Source organism: Erpetoichthys calabaricus, chromosome 2, assembly GCF_900747795.2.
Source record: "Erpetoichthys calabaricus chromosome 2, fErpCal1.3, whole genome shotgun sequence".
NCBI lineage: Eukaryota > Metazoa > Chordata > Cladistia > Polypteriformes > Polypteridae > Erpetoichthys > Erpetoichthys calabaricus.
In genome coordinates, this window is record NC_041395.2 from 329,636,539 (window position 1) to 329,653,560 (window position 17,022).

At 34.6% G+C, this 17,022-nt stretch overlaps 1 protein-coding gene and 1 long non-coding RNA gene across 2 annotated transcripts in view; both read right to left on the reverse strand.

Moving 5' to 3' along the window:
* ptprjb.1 (protein tyrosine phosphatase receptor type Jb, tandem duplicate 1) overlaps positions 1-17,022 on the reverse strand; it is a 111,792-nt gene that overhangs the window by 40,060 nt on the left and 54,710 nt on the right. Inside the window, exons 21-29 of the mRNA XM_051923414.1 lie at positions 16,751-16,804; positions 16,347-16,400; positions 15,859-15,912; positions 14,605-14,658; positions 12,886-12,939; positions 12,482-12,535; positions 11,994-12,047; positions 10,740-10,793; positions 9,379-9,432 (exon numbers count right to left, since the gene is read on the reverse strand). Of these exons, the coding sequence (XP_051779374.1) occupies positions 9,379-9,432; positions 10,740-10,793; positions 11,994-12,047; positions 12,482-12,535; positions 12,886-12,939; positions 14,605-14,658; positions 15,859-15,912; positions 16,347-16,400; positions 16,751-16,804 (486 nt within the window). The remainder of the gene's footprint in view (positions 1-9,378; positions 9,433-10,739; positions 10,794-11,993; positions 12,048-12,481; positions 12,536-12,885; positions 12,940-14,604; positions 14,659-15,858; positions 15,913-16,346; positions 16,401-16,750; positions 16,805-17,022) is intronic.
* On the reverse strand, positions 838-8,534 carry LOC127526783 (uncharacterized). Its single transcript, XR_007934217.1, has 4 exons — positions 8,486-8,534; positions 2,659-2,712; positions 1,234-1,287; positions 838-882 (listed from the first exon to the last, which is right to left on the reverse strand). It is a non-coding gene; the product is annotated as an uncharacterized LOC127526783 (long non-coding RNA).

Genomic DNA, 17,022 nt, shown 5'->3' on the forward strand with positions numbered 1-17,022 from the left:
ACATTTCTGGATCGAACATTCAGCCAAATAAAATGAAGAGAAATGCTGGATACCACTTCAGATATTGAGTCATTCTATCACAGGTGCAATGACAAACACGTTCACTTGAGACTTTCCCCCATAAAATGTGCCATTTTATTTTACACGGAGAAGGAGTTTCAGTCCAATGTTATTACTTTACATTTGGTTCTACAAAGAGTTACTCTAAATCAACGGAAAACTAAATAGAAAAAGTAGGTTCTGGAAAATAACGCATAAAAATACTTGCAGACAGAATAACAACAAATTTATTACTCTTGAAATACTGACTTTCAAAATATATGAAACTTCATTGTCACTTACTTGACAAAGTTGTGGATGCTGTTGAACCACTTGTCGATGTAGAAGTCATACTTGCTGTGAAAAGAAAAACACGGCCAATATTACAGATCAGGGTTCGTGTCTCGAACGCCTGTCTACATGGGAAGGGGCTTACAGTTGTGACAAGAGCATGTGAGGCTCTTAATGGTTTTCTTGAAACAAGTGACACTTGCGATTGTGTGTAAGAATCAATGTGTGACATCGCTAGCTCTTAGTTCAAACATTGTACTTAATCCTACCAAGATAAATTCCATAGTAACACAAAACTAATTAGTGGGTTCAGAAACTGAAAGATGGTAAACATTTCAGCTACCAAGGAGATACAATTTAATAATCTTTAAATGTTGATATTGCAAAAAAATATAAAAAAGAAATACATTGTTACTTACTTGAAGCAGTTGTGGACAGATTTATTACTCTTGAAGTGCTGAGATTCAATAAAAAGTATGAAACTTCATTATCACTTACTTGACAAAGCTGTGGATGTTGTTGAATCAGTTGTCGTTATAGAAGTCGAACTTGCTGTTAAAACAAAATAAACTGGCAGTATTACAGATCAGGATTTGTGCCTTGAACACCTTTGTACATAAGAAAAGAACTTAAAATGGTGGCAAGAGCTTGTGAGGCTCTTACTGGCTTTCTTCAAACAAGCGACACTCGCAAATGTGCATAAGAATCAGTGTGTGACATCACCGGCTCATAGTTCAAACTATGTACTGAATCCTACCAAGATACATTCCATAGTAATACAAAACTAATTAGTGGCTTCAGAAAATGAAAGATGGTAAACATTTCAACTACCAAGAAGATACAAATTAATAATATTGAGATGTTGACATTGCAAATAAAAAAGAGAAATACATTGTTACTTACTTGAAGCAGTTGTGGATGTTGGTGAAGTACTTTGTGATGTAGGAGATACACTTGCTGTAAAACAAAAAAATGCACATTGCTGTAGACTTGGCCTCCTTCACTTCATTAGCATTATTCATGGTTATAATAAATGATTTGTCAATTGATGGATACATCTAATCTGCATGCAATAATGATTGTATTTGATGAAACACATGGAAGAAACATGCATGTGATGTCATATTGTAAGCAGTAAGGCAACATACCGCTAGCAGTGATAGAATCAATTGGAGCACTTTTTGTAAAATGTTGGTAGACTAATAAATGTTACTTGGGGAGATTTCAAATACAAGAATAAACGTTCGTACATATTTTCCAACTCTCTAAATAAAGTGACTTATACTATCACTCAAATCTAAGGCATAGGTGCTAATATACCATGTGGCTATATAATGACAAACAGTAAAACAGAAAATGGCACACTTTCCTCTCCCCAACTTGCATATGTATAAGATATGAAAAGGAATTTGGAGAACTTTCTACAATTTTTTTTACCATAATTGAAAAGTCAAAAAAGTAGGAAAGTGTATGACTAAAAAACTATATAGTACAATACTGAACGATCAATTGCCTTTAACATTGAAAAAGGAATTGCAACTGAACATTATCAACTTTATCTGAAAAAGCCTACACAAGAACTCGGTAATAATGTTCAGTTTTTCCTAAAACAAAAAATTCTCCCTCAAAAAAATGTTTGGAAAATAATGACTTATAGGCCCAAATTTTAAAGTAGTCAAAAATAATAAATCCACTATTGTTAGATTCATTAAAACTTCATAACAAAATCCCCACCTGATAGGTTTGAAATAAATGCCAATAACAGAATGAAAAACTTTTAAGATTAACAATTGATTTAATTCAATATGAGGCAGTTATCATAATAAAGATAATTTACTTTAATTAAATACATTTGAAGAATTAAAATCCAGAACATGCTTTCATGTTTTTTACCTAATTCTCGCATCACAACTTTTTTAAAGGTTGCATATTACCCTTCAAAACGAGCAGAAAGACTGGAATATTCTTAGAATATTGAAGTGAATAACAGAAAACACAGGAATGGTCACTTCTGTACATTAATGTTAAAATGTATAATTCAGTGTTAGAGGGAATTTAGGTCAATCCAGTAAATTTTACATTTACATTTACAACATTTAGCAGACGCTCTTATCCAGAGCGACTTACAACAGTTATCCAAAGTTAGTTGTAGCTATGAACCTAATTCTACCAAGGTGCATTCTATATTAACACAAAACTAATCAGAAATAGTGGCTTCATAAATTGGAAGGTTGAAAATACTTTCACAAGTAATAAGGCTAAATAAAAAAAAATTTGCAATACTAACGTATCCAAAAAAAAAAAAAAAAGAAAAACACTCTCACTTACTTGGCAAATTTGTGGATGTTGTTGAATGACTTGCTGATGTAGGAGATGCAGTTGCTGTTAAAACAAAAAATGCACATTGCTGCAGACTGTTCCTTCTTTACTTTAATAGCATTATTACTGTTTATAATAAGTGACCTGTCAATTGATAGATACATTGACTCTGTATGAGACAGACATTCTCTCAGACGCAACCAAGAAATATGCCTGTGCCTATATACTGTAAGCAATTAGGGAATATGGTGAAGACAGTGAGAGAATTAACTGTCATGCTTTCGACAAAATGATGGAATACTGTTGAATGTTATTTAATGAAATTTCCAACACAGGAATAAGCATTCATGAATATCTTCCCACATAGGATTCTAACTGGGTTACACTGTCATTAAACTCTGTAGCAACATTTTAAAAAGCATAAATTTGAAAAGATCAAATATAATATATTCCAATAGAACAACAAATAGAAAAAAGAGAAACTGAGAAAATATCCCATGACATATGTGTACAGTATATGGAAAGGCATTTGAAGAACATTATAGGATGTTTGTAACCTTTTTTTGAGGAATTTTCTGACTTAATGTCAATTTTAATTACGAACTATGACACACTCTTAATAGTCGGCGACTTTAATTTTCATATAGATAATCAGTGTGACCAAAAAGTAAAAGAATTTATGAACCTCCTTGACTCTTTTGATTTGAGACAGCTCGTTAATCAGCCTACACATAAAGCGGGTCATACGTTAGACTTAGTGATTACTTAAGGACTAAAAGTTGATATAAAGCAGGTCATTGATATTGGTCTATCAGACCGTTTTCTTCTACTTTTTAATATAGAAATAATGATAGAAAACACTCATGAGAAGCATATTGTTCAAAAACGCTTCTTTGACTCATCAGCAGCTTTAAAACTTACAAACATTCTAAGCAATCAGTCCGTTTATAGTGCCAACTGTAATAGCGAGAATAATGTAAATAGTAAGGTGGAAAGATTTAATACTAAGGTAAGAGCTGCTGTTGACATAGTTGCACCTGAAAAGACAGTTAAAAAATCTTCTTGCATTGTTATACCATGGAAGAGTGTCTGATTTAAAGAGAGCATGCCGTAGAGCTGAGCGTAAATGGAGGAAGATTAAACTAACTATCCACTATGAAATATTAAAAGTTACAATAACAGAATACAATAACACAGTCCGTCTTGAGAGGCGCTGCTATTTCTCTAAGATTATACAACCCCAAATCAGAAAAAGTTGGGACAGTGTGGAAAATGTGAATAAAAAAAGAAAAAAGCAAGTTATAAATTCACCTCAAATTTTATTTCATTGCAGACAGTATGAACACAAAATAATTCATGTTTTTTTTTGTCAACATCATTTGATTTGTAAATAAATATCCATTCTTGCCATTTAGGCTTGCAACACATTTCAAAAAATGTTGGGACAGTACAGCATTTCCCACTTTGTACAGTTCCCCTGTCTTTTAACAACACTTAAAAGACGTTTAGGCATTGAAGAAATCAAGTGACTAAGTGTTGCAGGTGTTAGTGTGTCCTATTCTTCCTGCAAACAACGTTTTAGGTGCGCAAACGGGGTCTTCGTTGACGCATTTTTCGTTTCAAAATGCGCCAAACATTCTCTATAGGACACAAATCAGGGCTGCAGACAGGCCAGTCAAGCATCCGCACCCTCGACTTACGCAGCCATGCCTTTGTTATGCGCGCAGTATGTGGTTTGGCATTGTCTTGCTGAAATAAGCATGGGCGTCCCTGGAAAAGACGTCATCTTGAAAGCAGCATTTGTTCCTCCAAAACTGAGATATACTTCTCAGCATTGATGGTGCCATCGCAGAAGTGCAAGTTACCTTTGCCGAAGGCACTGACACAACCCCATACCGTGACAGACCCTGGCTTTTGGACTTGTATCTGGTAACAGTCTGGATGGTCCTTTTCCTCTTTGGTCCGCAGCACACGGCGTCCATTTCTTCCAAAAAAGATGTGAAAAACCGATTCGTCTGACCACAATACACGTTTCCACTGCACAATGGACCATCCCAGATGCCTCCGAGCCCAGAGAAGTCGACGGCGCTTCTAGACACTATTTATGTAGGGCTTCCTTTTGGCACAATACAGTTTTAGCTGGCATTTCCTAATGTAACTACGTACTGTAGTGCTTGAGAGTGACTTCCTGAAGTAGTCCTGAGCCCACGCAGTTATATCATTTATTGATGAATGACGGTTTTTAATGCAGTGCCGTCTGAGGGCTCGGAGATCACGGCCATTCAGTTTAGGCTTGCGCCCTTGGCCTTTGCGCACGGTAATTTCTCCAGATTCCCTGATTCTTTTCACTATGTTATGCACTGTAGAGGGAGAAATGCCTAAATCTCCTCCTATCTGTCTTTGAGAAACGTTTTTCTTCATCATTTCAAAGATTTTTGCCCGCACGTGGTGGCAAACTGGCGATCCTCTGCCCATCTTTGCTCCTAAAGGAGTAGGCCTTTCCTCGATGCTGCTTTTGTACCGAATCATGATTGCAATCACCTGTTAACATCACCAGTTTCAAATCACATCATTATTTAGTTATTATACCTCATTACTACCCCTTAATTGCCCCCATCCCAACTTTTTTTGGAATGTGTTGCAAGCCTGAATGGCAAGAATGGATGTTTATTAACAAATCAAATGATGTTGACAAAACAAAACATGAATTATCTTGTGTTCATACTGTCTGCAATGAAATAAAAGTTAAGGGAAATTTGTAAATTACTGCTTTATTTTTTTATTCACATTTTCCACACTGTCCCAACTTTTTCTGATTTAAGGTTGTAAATAACAATGCTAGTAATCCCAGAGTCTTATTCTCAACAATGGATCGTCTGTTAAACCCAGGTAACTCAAAGGAATGCATCCTAAGTACTTCAAGTAAAACCTGTGAGGCTATCGCTGTATTTTTCAATCAAAAAATTAATGATATTCGAAATAACATAGTATATCTCCCCAACACTAAGGATCCTCCTAAACCCCAGTATTCCATTATAAACAAATTGAACTGTTTCACTAGGATAGATTTACCTGATTTACATTAAATAATTTCTCAAATGAAACCCTCCACCTGCGCCCTTGACCCAATACCAACAAATTTTTTCAAAGAAGTACAGGGCGTGCTAATTGATAATGTTCTTGACATAGTAAATTCGTCATTAGATACGGGGGTCTTCCCAGACTGTCTTAAGACTGCTGTAGTTAAACCCCTACTTAAGAAAAATAACCTCGACCCCTCTGCTCTTGAAAATTATAGACCCATCTCTAACCTGACTTTCTTAAGTAAAATTCTGGAGAAGGCAGTCATTATGCAGTTAAATGAGCACCTCAATAAACCTGCTATTCTTGATAAATTTCAGTCAGGTTTTAGAACAAATCACAGCACAGAAACTGCACTCGTTAAAGTAGTAAATGACTTGCGGGTAAATGCAGACAGAGGCCATTTATCTGTTCTCATCCTCTTAGATCTGAGTGCCGCATTTGACACCATTGATCATAATATTCTTAAGAATCGCCTTTGTCAATGGGTGGGCCTCTCTGGCAGTGTCTTAAATTGGTTTGAATCCTACCTGGCAGGGAGAAAATTCTTTGTTAGTTGTGGTAATTACAACTCAAAGACACATCATATCCTATATGGTGTTCCACAAGGCTCTATCCTGGGTCTGCTGCTCTTCTCAATCTATATGCTTCCGTTAGGTCAGATTATTGCAGGGCACAACGTGAGCTACCACAGCTATGCTGATGACACACAGCTGTATTTATCAATAGCTCCTGATGACCCCGAATCTCTTGATTCACTAACACAATGTCTGACTTGTATTTCAGAATGGATGAATAGTAACTTTCTCAAGTTAAATAAAGAGAAAACCGAAATCTTGGTAATTAGCAATAATGGATACAATGAGGCTATTAGAAATAAACTGGAAGCATTAGGATTAAAAGTCAAAACGGATGTAAAAAACTTAGGGGTAACTGTTGACTGTAATCTAAATTTTAAATCGCATATTAATCAGATCACTAGGACAGCAGTTTTTCACTTAAGAAACATAGCAAAAGTTAGACCTCTTATATCATTGAAAGATGCTGAGAAATTAGTTCATGCGTTTGTTTTCAGTCGACTAGATTACTGTAACGCACTCCTCTCAGGACTACCCAAAAAAGACATAAATCGTTTGCAATTAGTGCAGAATGCAGCTGCTGGAATCCTAACCCGGAAAAGAAAATCCGAGCACATCTCTTCAGTTTTGACGTCACTACACGGGTTACCTGTGTCATTCAGGATTGACTTTAAAATTTTGCTTATGGTTTATAAAGCCTTAAATAATCTCGCCCCATTCTATATATCGGAATGTCTGACATCTTATATTCCAAATCGCAACCTCAGATCCTCAACTGAGTGTCTCCTTAGAATTCCAAGAACAAAACTTAAAAGAAGTGGTGAGGTGGCCTTCTGCTGTTCTGCACCTAAAATCTGGAATAGCCTGCCAGTAGGAATTCGCCAGGCTAATACAGTGGAGCACTTTAAAAAACTACTGAAAACACATTACTTTAACATGGCCTTCTCATAACTTCACTGTAATTTAATCCTGATACTCTGTATATCCAATTCAATATAATAACCATTCATGGTGGCTCTAAAATCTGTACTAACCCCTACTCTCTCTTCGGTTTCCTTTTCCGGTGTCCTTTTGGTGGTGGCTACTCTAAGTACCATGATGTTCCAAAAATGATGGATGGATTAAAAGCCAGAACTCTGTATGACCATCAGCATCAAGTGACTCCGTGAGAACCCTAACTACAAAGAGGACTATTTCATTTATGTTAGGTAGAATGCCCAGAGGGAACTGGGCGGTCTCGTGGCCTGGAACCCCTACACATTTTATTTTTTTCTCAAGCTTTCTGGAGTTTTTTTTTTTTTTTTCTGTCCACCCTGGCCATCGGACCTTACTTCTTTTCTATGTTAACTAATGTTGCCTTAATTTAATTTCTTATTTTGTCTTTTATTTTTCTTTTCTTCATTATGTAAAGCACTTTGAGCTACTTTTTGTATGAAAATGTGCTATATAAATAAATGTTGTTATTGTTGTTGTTACAGTAAAACTGAAACAGCAGGAAACTACATGACAGAAACATTCATATAGCATAGCACGGAAAGAAAAGGCAAATCTGACACTGGAAAAGGAATGACAACTAAATGATAATAAACTAACATATAACTAACTAATGTATTCAAAAAGTATTATTAATCCATGCCAGTGTATACAAAAGGCACATTAAAATACACTTCCTCATTGTAAGATCTGTGAAAACTTTGTAAAAGTAATCTCCATCTCATATATTGGAATAGAGACCCATACAGAGCACAAAGAAAACTCCAAAGAGATTAACAAATGTTTCAATTCAAGATGATGTGATTAGTTTGATGAACATAGTGTGCTTATTTAATTTGATACATTTCTGGATCCAACATTCAGCCCAGTAAAATGAAGAGAAACGCTGGATACCACTTCAGATATTCAGTCATTCTATCACAGGTGCAATGACAAACACGTTCACTTCAGACTTTCCCCCATAAAATGTGCCATTTTATTTTACACGGAGAAGGAGTTTTAGTCCAATGTTATTACTTTACATTTGGTTCTACCAAGAGTCACTCTAAATCAACAGAAAATTAAATAGAAAAGTAGGTTATGGAAAATAACGCATAAAAATACTTGTAGACGGAATAACAACAAATTTATTACTCTTGAAATACTGACTTTCAAAAAAGATATGAAACTTCATTGTCACTTACTTGACAAAGTTGTGGATGCTGTTGAACCACTTGTCGATGTAGAAGTCATACTTGCTGTTAAAAGAAAAACACGGCCAATATTACAGATCAGGGTTCATGTCTCAAACGCCTCTCTACATAGGAAGGGGCTTACAGTTGTGACAAGAGCATGTGAGGTTCTTAATGGTTTTCTTGAAACAAGTGACACTCGCGAATGTGTATAAGAATCAATGTGTGACATCGCTAGCTCTTAGTACCAACATTGTACTTAATCCTACCAAGATAAATTCCATAATAACACAAAACTAATTAGTGGGTTCAGAAAATGAAACATGGTAAACATTTCAGCTACCAAGAAGATACATTTTAATAATTTTTAAATGTTGATATTGCAAAAAAAAAATTTTAAAAAAGAAATATATTGTTACTTACTTGAAGTAGTTGTGGACAGATTTATCACTCTTGAAGTGCTGAGATTCAAAAAAAGTATGAAACTTTATTATCACTTACTTGACAAAGCTGTGGATGTTGTTGAATCAGTTGTCGTTATAGAAGTCGAACTTGCTGTTAAAACAAAATAACGTGCAGTATTACAGATCAGGATTTGTGCCTTGAACACCTTTGTACATAAGAGAGGGGCTTAAAGTGGTGACAAAAGCTTGTGAGGCTCTTACTGGCTTTCTTCAAACAAGTGACACTCGCAAATGTGCGTAAGAAACAGTGTGTGACATCACCCGCTCATAGTTCAAACTATGTACTTAATCCTACCAACATACATTCCATAGTAACACAAAACTAATTAGTGGCTTCAGAAAATGAAAGATGGTAAACATTTCAACTACCAAGAAGATACAATTTAATAATCTTGAAATGTTGACACTACAAATAAAAAAAAGAAATACATTGTTACTTACTTGAAGCAGTTGTGGATGTTGCTGAAGTACTTTGTGATATAGGTGATACAGTTGCTGTAAAACAAAAAAATGCACATTGCTGTAGACTTGGCCTCCTTCAGTTCATTAGCATCAATCTTGTTTATAATAAGTGATTTGTCAATTGATGGATACATCTACTCTGCATGCAATAATGATTGTATTTGAAGAAACACATGAAAGAAACATGCATGTGATGTCATATTGTAAGCAGTAAGGCAAGATACCGCTAGCAGTGATAGAATCAATTGTAGCACTTTCTGTAAAATGTTGGTAGCCTAATAAATGTTACTTGGAGAGATTTCAAATACAAGAAGAAACGTTCATACATATTTTCCAACTCTCTAAATAAAGTGACTTATACTATCACTCAAATCTAAGGCATAGGTGCTAATATACCATGTGGCTATATAATGACAAACAGTAAAACAGAAAAAGGCACACTTTCCTATCCCCCACTTGCATATGTATAAGATATGAAAAGGAATTTGGAGAACTTTCTACAATTTTTTATACCATAATTTAAAAGTCAAAAAAGTAGGAAAGTGTATGACTAAAAAACTATATAGTACAGTACTGAATGATGATTTGCCTTTAACACTGACAAAGGAGTTGCAACTGAACCTGATCAACTTTATGTGAAAAAGCCTATACAAGAACTCGGCAATAATGTTCAGTTTTTCCTAAAACAAAAAATTCTCCCTCAAAAAAATGTTTGGAAAATAATGACTTATGGGACCAAATTTTAAAGTAGTCAAAAGTAATAAATCCACTATTATTAGATTCATTAAAACTTCATAAAAAAATGCCCAGCTGATAGGTTTGAAATAAATGCCAATAACAGAATGAAAAACTTTTAAGATTAACAATTGATTTAATTCAATATGAGGTAGTTATCATAATAAAAATAATTCACTTTAATTAAATACATTTGAAGAATTAAAATCCAGAACATGCTTTCATGTTTTTTACCTAATTCTCGCATCACAACTTTTTTAAAGGTTGCATATTACCCTTCAAAACGAGCTGAAAGACTGGAAAAATCTTAGAATATTGAAGTGAATAACAGAAAACACAGGAATGGTCACTTCTGTACATTAATGTTAAAATGTATAATTCAGTGTTAGAGGGAATTTAGGTCAATCCAGTAAATCCAAAGTTAGTTGCAGCTATGAACCTAATTCTACCAAGGTGCATTCTATATTAACACAAAACTAATCAGAAATAGTGGCTTCAAAAATTGGAAGGTTACAAATACTTTCACAAGTAATAAGGCTAAATAAAAAAAAAATTGCAATACTAACATATCCGAAAAAAAGAAAAAGAAAAACATTTTCACTTACTTGGCAAATTTGTGGATGTTGTTGAGTGACTTGTTGATGTAGGAGATGTAGTCGCTGTTAAAACAAAAAATGCACATTGCTGCAGACTGTTCCTTCTTTACTTTAATAGCATTATTACTGTTTATAATAAGTGACCTGTCAATTGATAGATACATTGACTCTGTATGAGACAGACATTCTCTCAGACGCAACCAAGAAATATGCCTGTGCCTATACACTGTAAGCAATTAGGGAATATGGTGAAGACAGTGAGAGAATTAACTGTCATGCTTTCGGCAAAATGATGGAATACTGTTGAATGTTATTTAATGAAATTTCCAGCACAGGAATAAGCATTCATGAATATCTTCCCACATAGGATACTAACTGGGTTACACTGTCATTAAACTCTCTAGCAACATTTTAAAAAGCATAACTTAGAAAAGTTTAAATATAACATATACCAAAAGAACAACAAATAGGAAATGAAAAACTGAGAAAATATCCCATGACATATGTGTACAGTATATGGAAAGGCATTTGGAGAACATTATAGGATGTTTGTAACCACTACAGTAAAACTGAAACAGCAGGAAACTACATGACAAAAACATTCATATAGCATAGCACTGAAAGAAAAGGCAAATCTGACACAGGAAAAGGAATGACAACTAAATGATAATCAACTAACATATAACTAACTAATGTATTCAAAAAGTACTATTAATCCATGCCAGTGTATTCAAAAGGCACATTAAAATACACTTCCTCATTGTAAGATCTGTGAAAACTTTGTAAAAGTAATCTCCATCTCATATTTTGGAATAGAAACCCATACAGAGCAAAAAAAAATCTCCAAAGAGATTAACAAATGTTTTAATTCAAGATGATGTAATTAGTTTGATGAACATAGTGTGCTTATTTGATTTGATACAATTCTGGATCCAACATTCAGCTCAGTAAAATGAAGAGAAACGCTGGATACCACTTCAGATATTCAGTCATTCTATCACAGGTGCAATGACAAACACGTTCACTTCAGACTTTCCCCCATAAAATGTGCCATTTTATTTTACAAGGAGAAGGAGTTTCAGTCCAATGTTATTACTTTACATTTGGTTCTACAAAGAGTTACTCTAAATCAACAGAAAACTAAATAGAAAAAGTAGGTTCTGGAAAATAACGCATAAAAATACTTGTAGATGGAATGACAACAAATTTATTACTCTTGAAATACTGAATTTCAAAAACATATGAAACTTCATTGTCACTTACTTGACAAAGTTGTGGATGCTGTTGAACCACTTGTCGATGTAGAAGTCAAACTTGCTGTTAAAAGAAAAACACGGCCAATATTACAGATCAGGGTTCGTGTCTCAAACGCCTCTCTACCTGGGAAGGGGCTTACAGTTGTGAGAAGAGCATGTGAGGCTCTTAATGGTTTTCTTGAAACAAGTGACACTCGCGAATGTGCATAAGAATCAATGTGCGACATCGCTAGCTCTTAGTTCCAACATTGTACTTAATCCTACCAACATAAATTCCATAGTAACATGAAACTAATTAGTGGCTTCAGAAAATGAAAGATGGTAAACATTTCAGCTACCAAGAAGATACATTTTAATAATCTTTAAATATTGATATTGCAAAAAAAAATTTTTTAAAAGAAATATATTGTTACTTACTTGAAGCAGTTGTGGACAGATTTATTACTCTTGAAGTGCTGAGATTCAAAAAAAGTATGAAACTTCATTATCACTTACTTGACAAAGCTGTGGATGATGTTGAATCAGTTGTCGTTATAGAAATCGAACTTGCTGTTAAAACAAAATAACGTGCAGTATTACAGATCAGGATTTGTGCCTTGAACACCTTTGTACATAAGAAATTGGCTTAAAGTGGTGACAAGAGCTTGTGAGGCTCTTACTGGCTTTCTTCAAACAAGCGACACTCGCAAATGTGCATAAGAATCAGTGTGTGGAATCACCCGCTCATAGTTCAAACTATGTACTTAATCCTACCAAGATACATTCCATAGTAACACAAAACTAATTAGTGGCTTCAGAAAATGAAAGATGGTAAACATTTCAACTACCAAGAAGATACAATTTAATAATCTTGAAATGTTGACATTACAAATAAAAAAGAGAAATACATTGTTACTTACTTGAAGCAGTTGTGGATGTTGCTGAAGTACTTTGTGATATAGTAGATACAGTTGCTGTAAAAAAATGCACATTTCTGTAGACTTGGCCTCCTTCACTTCATTAGCATCATTCATGGTTATAATAAGTGATTTGTCAATTGATGGATACATCTACTCTGCATGCAATAATGATTGTATTTGAAGAAACACATGGAAGAAACATGCATGTGATGTCATATTGTAAGCAGTAAGGCAACATACCGCTAGCAGTGATAGAATCAATTGTAGCACTTTCTGTAAAATGTTGGTAGCCTAATAAATGTTACTTGGAGAGAGTTCAAATACAAGAAGAAACGTTCATACATATTTTCCAACTCTCTAAGTAAAGTGACTTATACTATCACTCAAATCTAAGGCATAGGTGCTAATATACCATGTGGCTATATAATGACAAACAGTAAAACAGAAAATGGCACACTTTCCTATCCCCAACTTGCATATGTATAAGATATGAAAAGGAATTTGGAGAACTTTCTACAATTTTTTTTACCATAATTGAAAAGTCAAAAAAGTAGGAAAGTGTATGACTAAAAAACTATATAATACAGTACTGAATGATGTTTTGCCTTTAACATTGAAAAAGGAGTTGCAACTGAACCTTATCAACTTTATGTGAAAAAGCCTACACAAGAACTCGGCAATAATGTTCATCCAACCATCCATTTTCCAACCCGCTGAATCTGAACACAGGGGTCTGCTGGAGCCAATCCCAGCCAACATGGGGCACAAGGCAGGAACCAATCCCGGGCAGGGTGCCAACCCACCACAGGACACACACAAACACACCCACCATACACTAGGGCCAATTTAGAATTGCCAATCCACCTAACCAGCATGTCTTTGGACTGTGGGAGGAAACCGGAGCGCCCAGAGGAAACCCACGCAGACACGGGAAGAACATGCAATCTCCACGCAGGGAGGACCCGGGAAGCAAACCCGGGTCCCCAGGTCACCCAATTGCGAGGCAGCAGCGCTACCCACTGCGCCACCGTGCCGCCCCAATAATGTTCAGTTTTTCCTAAAACAAAAAATTCTCCCTCAAAAAAATGTTTGGAAAATAATGACTTATAGGCCCAAATTTTAAAGTAGTCAAAAGTAATAAATCCACTATTGTTAGATTCATTAAAACTTCATAACAAAATCCCCACTTGACAGGTTTGAAATAAATGCCAATAACAGAATGAAAAACTTTTAAAATTAACAATTGATTTAATTCAATATGAGGCAGTTATCATAATAAAGATAATTTACTTTAATTAAATACATTTGAAGAATTAAAATCCAGAACATGCTTTCATGTTTTTTACTTAATTCTTGCATTACAACTTTTTTAAAGGTTGCATATTACCCTTCAAAATGAGCAGAAAGACTGGAAAAATCTTAGAATATCGAAGTGAATAACAGAAAACACAGGAATGGTCACTTCTGTACATTAATGCTAAAATGTATAATTCAGTCTTAGAGGGAATTTAGGTCAATCCAGTAAATCCAAAGTTAGTTGTAGCTATGAACCTAATTCTACCATGGTGCATTCTATATTAACACAAAACTAATCAGAAATAGTGGCTTCAAAAATTGGAAGGTTGAAAATACTTTCACAAGTAATAAGGCTAAATAAAAAAAACTTTGCAATACTAACATATCCAAAAAAAAAAGAAAAAGAAAAACACTCTCACTTACTTGGCAAATTTGTGGATGTTGTTGAATGACTTGTTGATGTAGGAGATGTAGTCGCTGTTAAAACAAAAAATGCACATTGCTGCAGACTGTTCCTTCTTTACTTTAATAGCATTATTACTGTTTATAATACGTGACCTGTCAATTGATAGATACATTGACTCTGTATGAGACAGACATTCTCTCAGACGCAACCAAGAAATATGCCTGTGCCTATATACTGTAAGCAATTAGGGAATATGGTGAAGACAGTGAGAGAATTAACTGTCATGCTTTCGGCAAAATGATGGAATACTGTTGAATGTTATTTAATGAAATTTCCAGCACAGGAACAAGCATTCATGAATATCTTCCCACATAGGATACTAACTGGGTTACACTGTCATTAAACTCTCTAGCAACATTTTAAAAAACATAACTTAGAAAAGTTCAAATATAACATATACCAATAGAACAACAAATAGGAAAAGAGAAACTGAGAAAATATCCCATGACATATGTGTACAGTATATGGAAAGGCATTTGGTGAACATTATAGGATGTTTGTAACCACTACAGTAAAACCGAAACAGCAGGAAACTACATGACAAAAACATTCATATAGCATAGCACTGAAAGAAAAGGCAAATCCGACACAGGAAAAGGAATGGCAACTAAATGATAATCAACTAACATATAACTAACTAATGTATTCAAAAAGTACTATTAATCCATGCCAGTGTATTCAAAAGGCACATTAAAATACACTTCCTCATTGTAAGATCTGTGAAAACTTTGTAAAAGTAATCTCCATCTCATATATTGGAATAGAGACCCATACAGAGCACAAAGAAAACTCCAAAGAGATTAACAAATGTTTTAATTCAAGATGATGTAATTAGTTTGATGAACATAGTGTGCTTATTTAATTTGATACATTTCTGGATCCAACATTCAGCCCAGTAAAATGAAGAGAAACGCTGGATACCACTTCAGATATTCAGTCATTCTATCACAGGTGCAATGACAAACACGTTCACTTCAGACTTTCCCCCATAAAATGTGCCATTTTATTTTACACGGAGAAGGAGTTTTAGTCCAATGTTATTACTTTACATTTGGTTCTACCAAGAGTCACTCTAAATCAACAGAAAATTAAATAGAAAAGTAGGTTATGGAAAATAACGCATAAAAATACTTGTAGACGGAATAACAACAAATTTATTACTCTTGAAATACTGACTTTCAAAAAAGATATGAAACTTCATTGTCACTTACTTGACAAAGTTGTGGATGCTGTTGAACCACTTGTCAATGTAGAAGTCATACTTGCTGTTAAAAGAAAAACACGGCCAATATTACAGATCAGGGTTCATGTCTCAAACGCCTCTCTACATAGGAAGGGGCTTACAGTTGTGACAAGAGCATGTGAGGTTCTTAATGGTTTTCTTGAAACAAGTGACACTCGCGAATGTGTATAAGAATCAATGTGTGACATCGCTAGCTCTTAGTACCAACATTGTACTTAATCCTACCAAGATAAATTCCATAATAACACAAAACTAATTAGTGGGTTCAGAAAATGAAACATGGTAAACATTTCAGCTACCAAGAAGATACATTTTAATAATTTTTAAATGTTGATATTGCAAAAAAAAATTTTAAAAAAGAAATATATTGTTACTTACTTGAAGTAGTTGTGGACAGATTTATCACTCTTGAAGTGCTGAGATTCAAAAAAAGTATGAAACTTTATTATCACTTACTTGACAAAGCTGTGGATGTTGTTGAATCAGTTGTCGTTATAGAAGTCGAACTTGCTGTTAAAACAAAATAACGTGCAGTATTACAGATCAGGATTTGTGCCTTGAACACCTTTGTACATAAGAGAGGGGCTTAAAGTGGTGACAAAAGCTTGTGAGGCTCTTACTGGCTTTCTTCAAACAAGTGACACTCGCAAATGTGCGTAAGAAACAGTGTGTGACATCACCCGCTCATAGTTCAAACTATGTACTTAATCCTACCAACATACATTCCATAGTAACACAAAACTAATTAGTGGCTTCAGAAAATGAAAGATGGTAAACATTTCAACTACCAAGAAGATACAATTTAATAATCTTGAAATGTTGACACTACAAATAAAAAAAAGAAATACATTGTTACTTACTTGAAGCAGTTGTGGATGTTGCTGAAGTACTTTGTGATATAGGTGATACAGTTGCTGTAAAACAAAAAAATGCACATTGCTGTAGACTTGGCCTCCTTCAGTTCATTAGCATCAATCTTGTTTATAATAAGTGATTTGTCAATTGATGGATACATCTACTCTGCATGCAATAATGATTGTATTTGAAGAAACACATGAAAGAAACATGCATGTGATGTCATATTGTAAGCAGTAAGGCAAGATACCGCTAGCAGTGATAGAATCAATTGTAG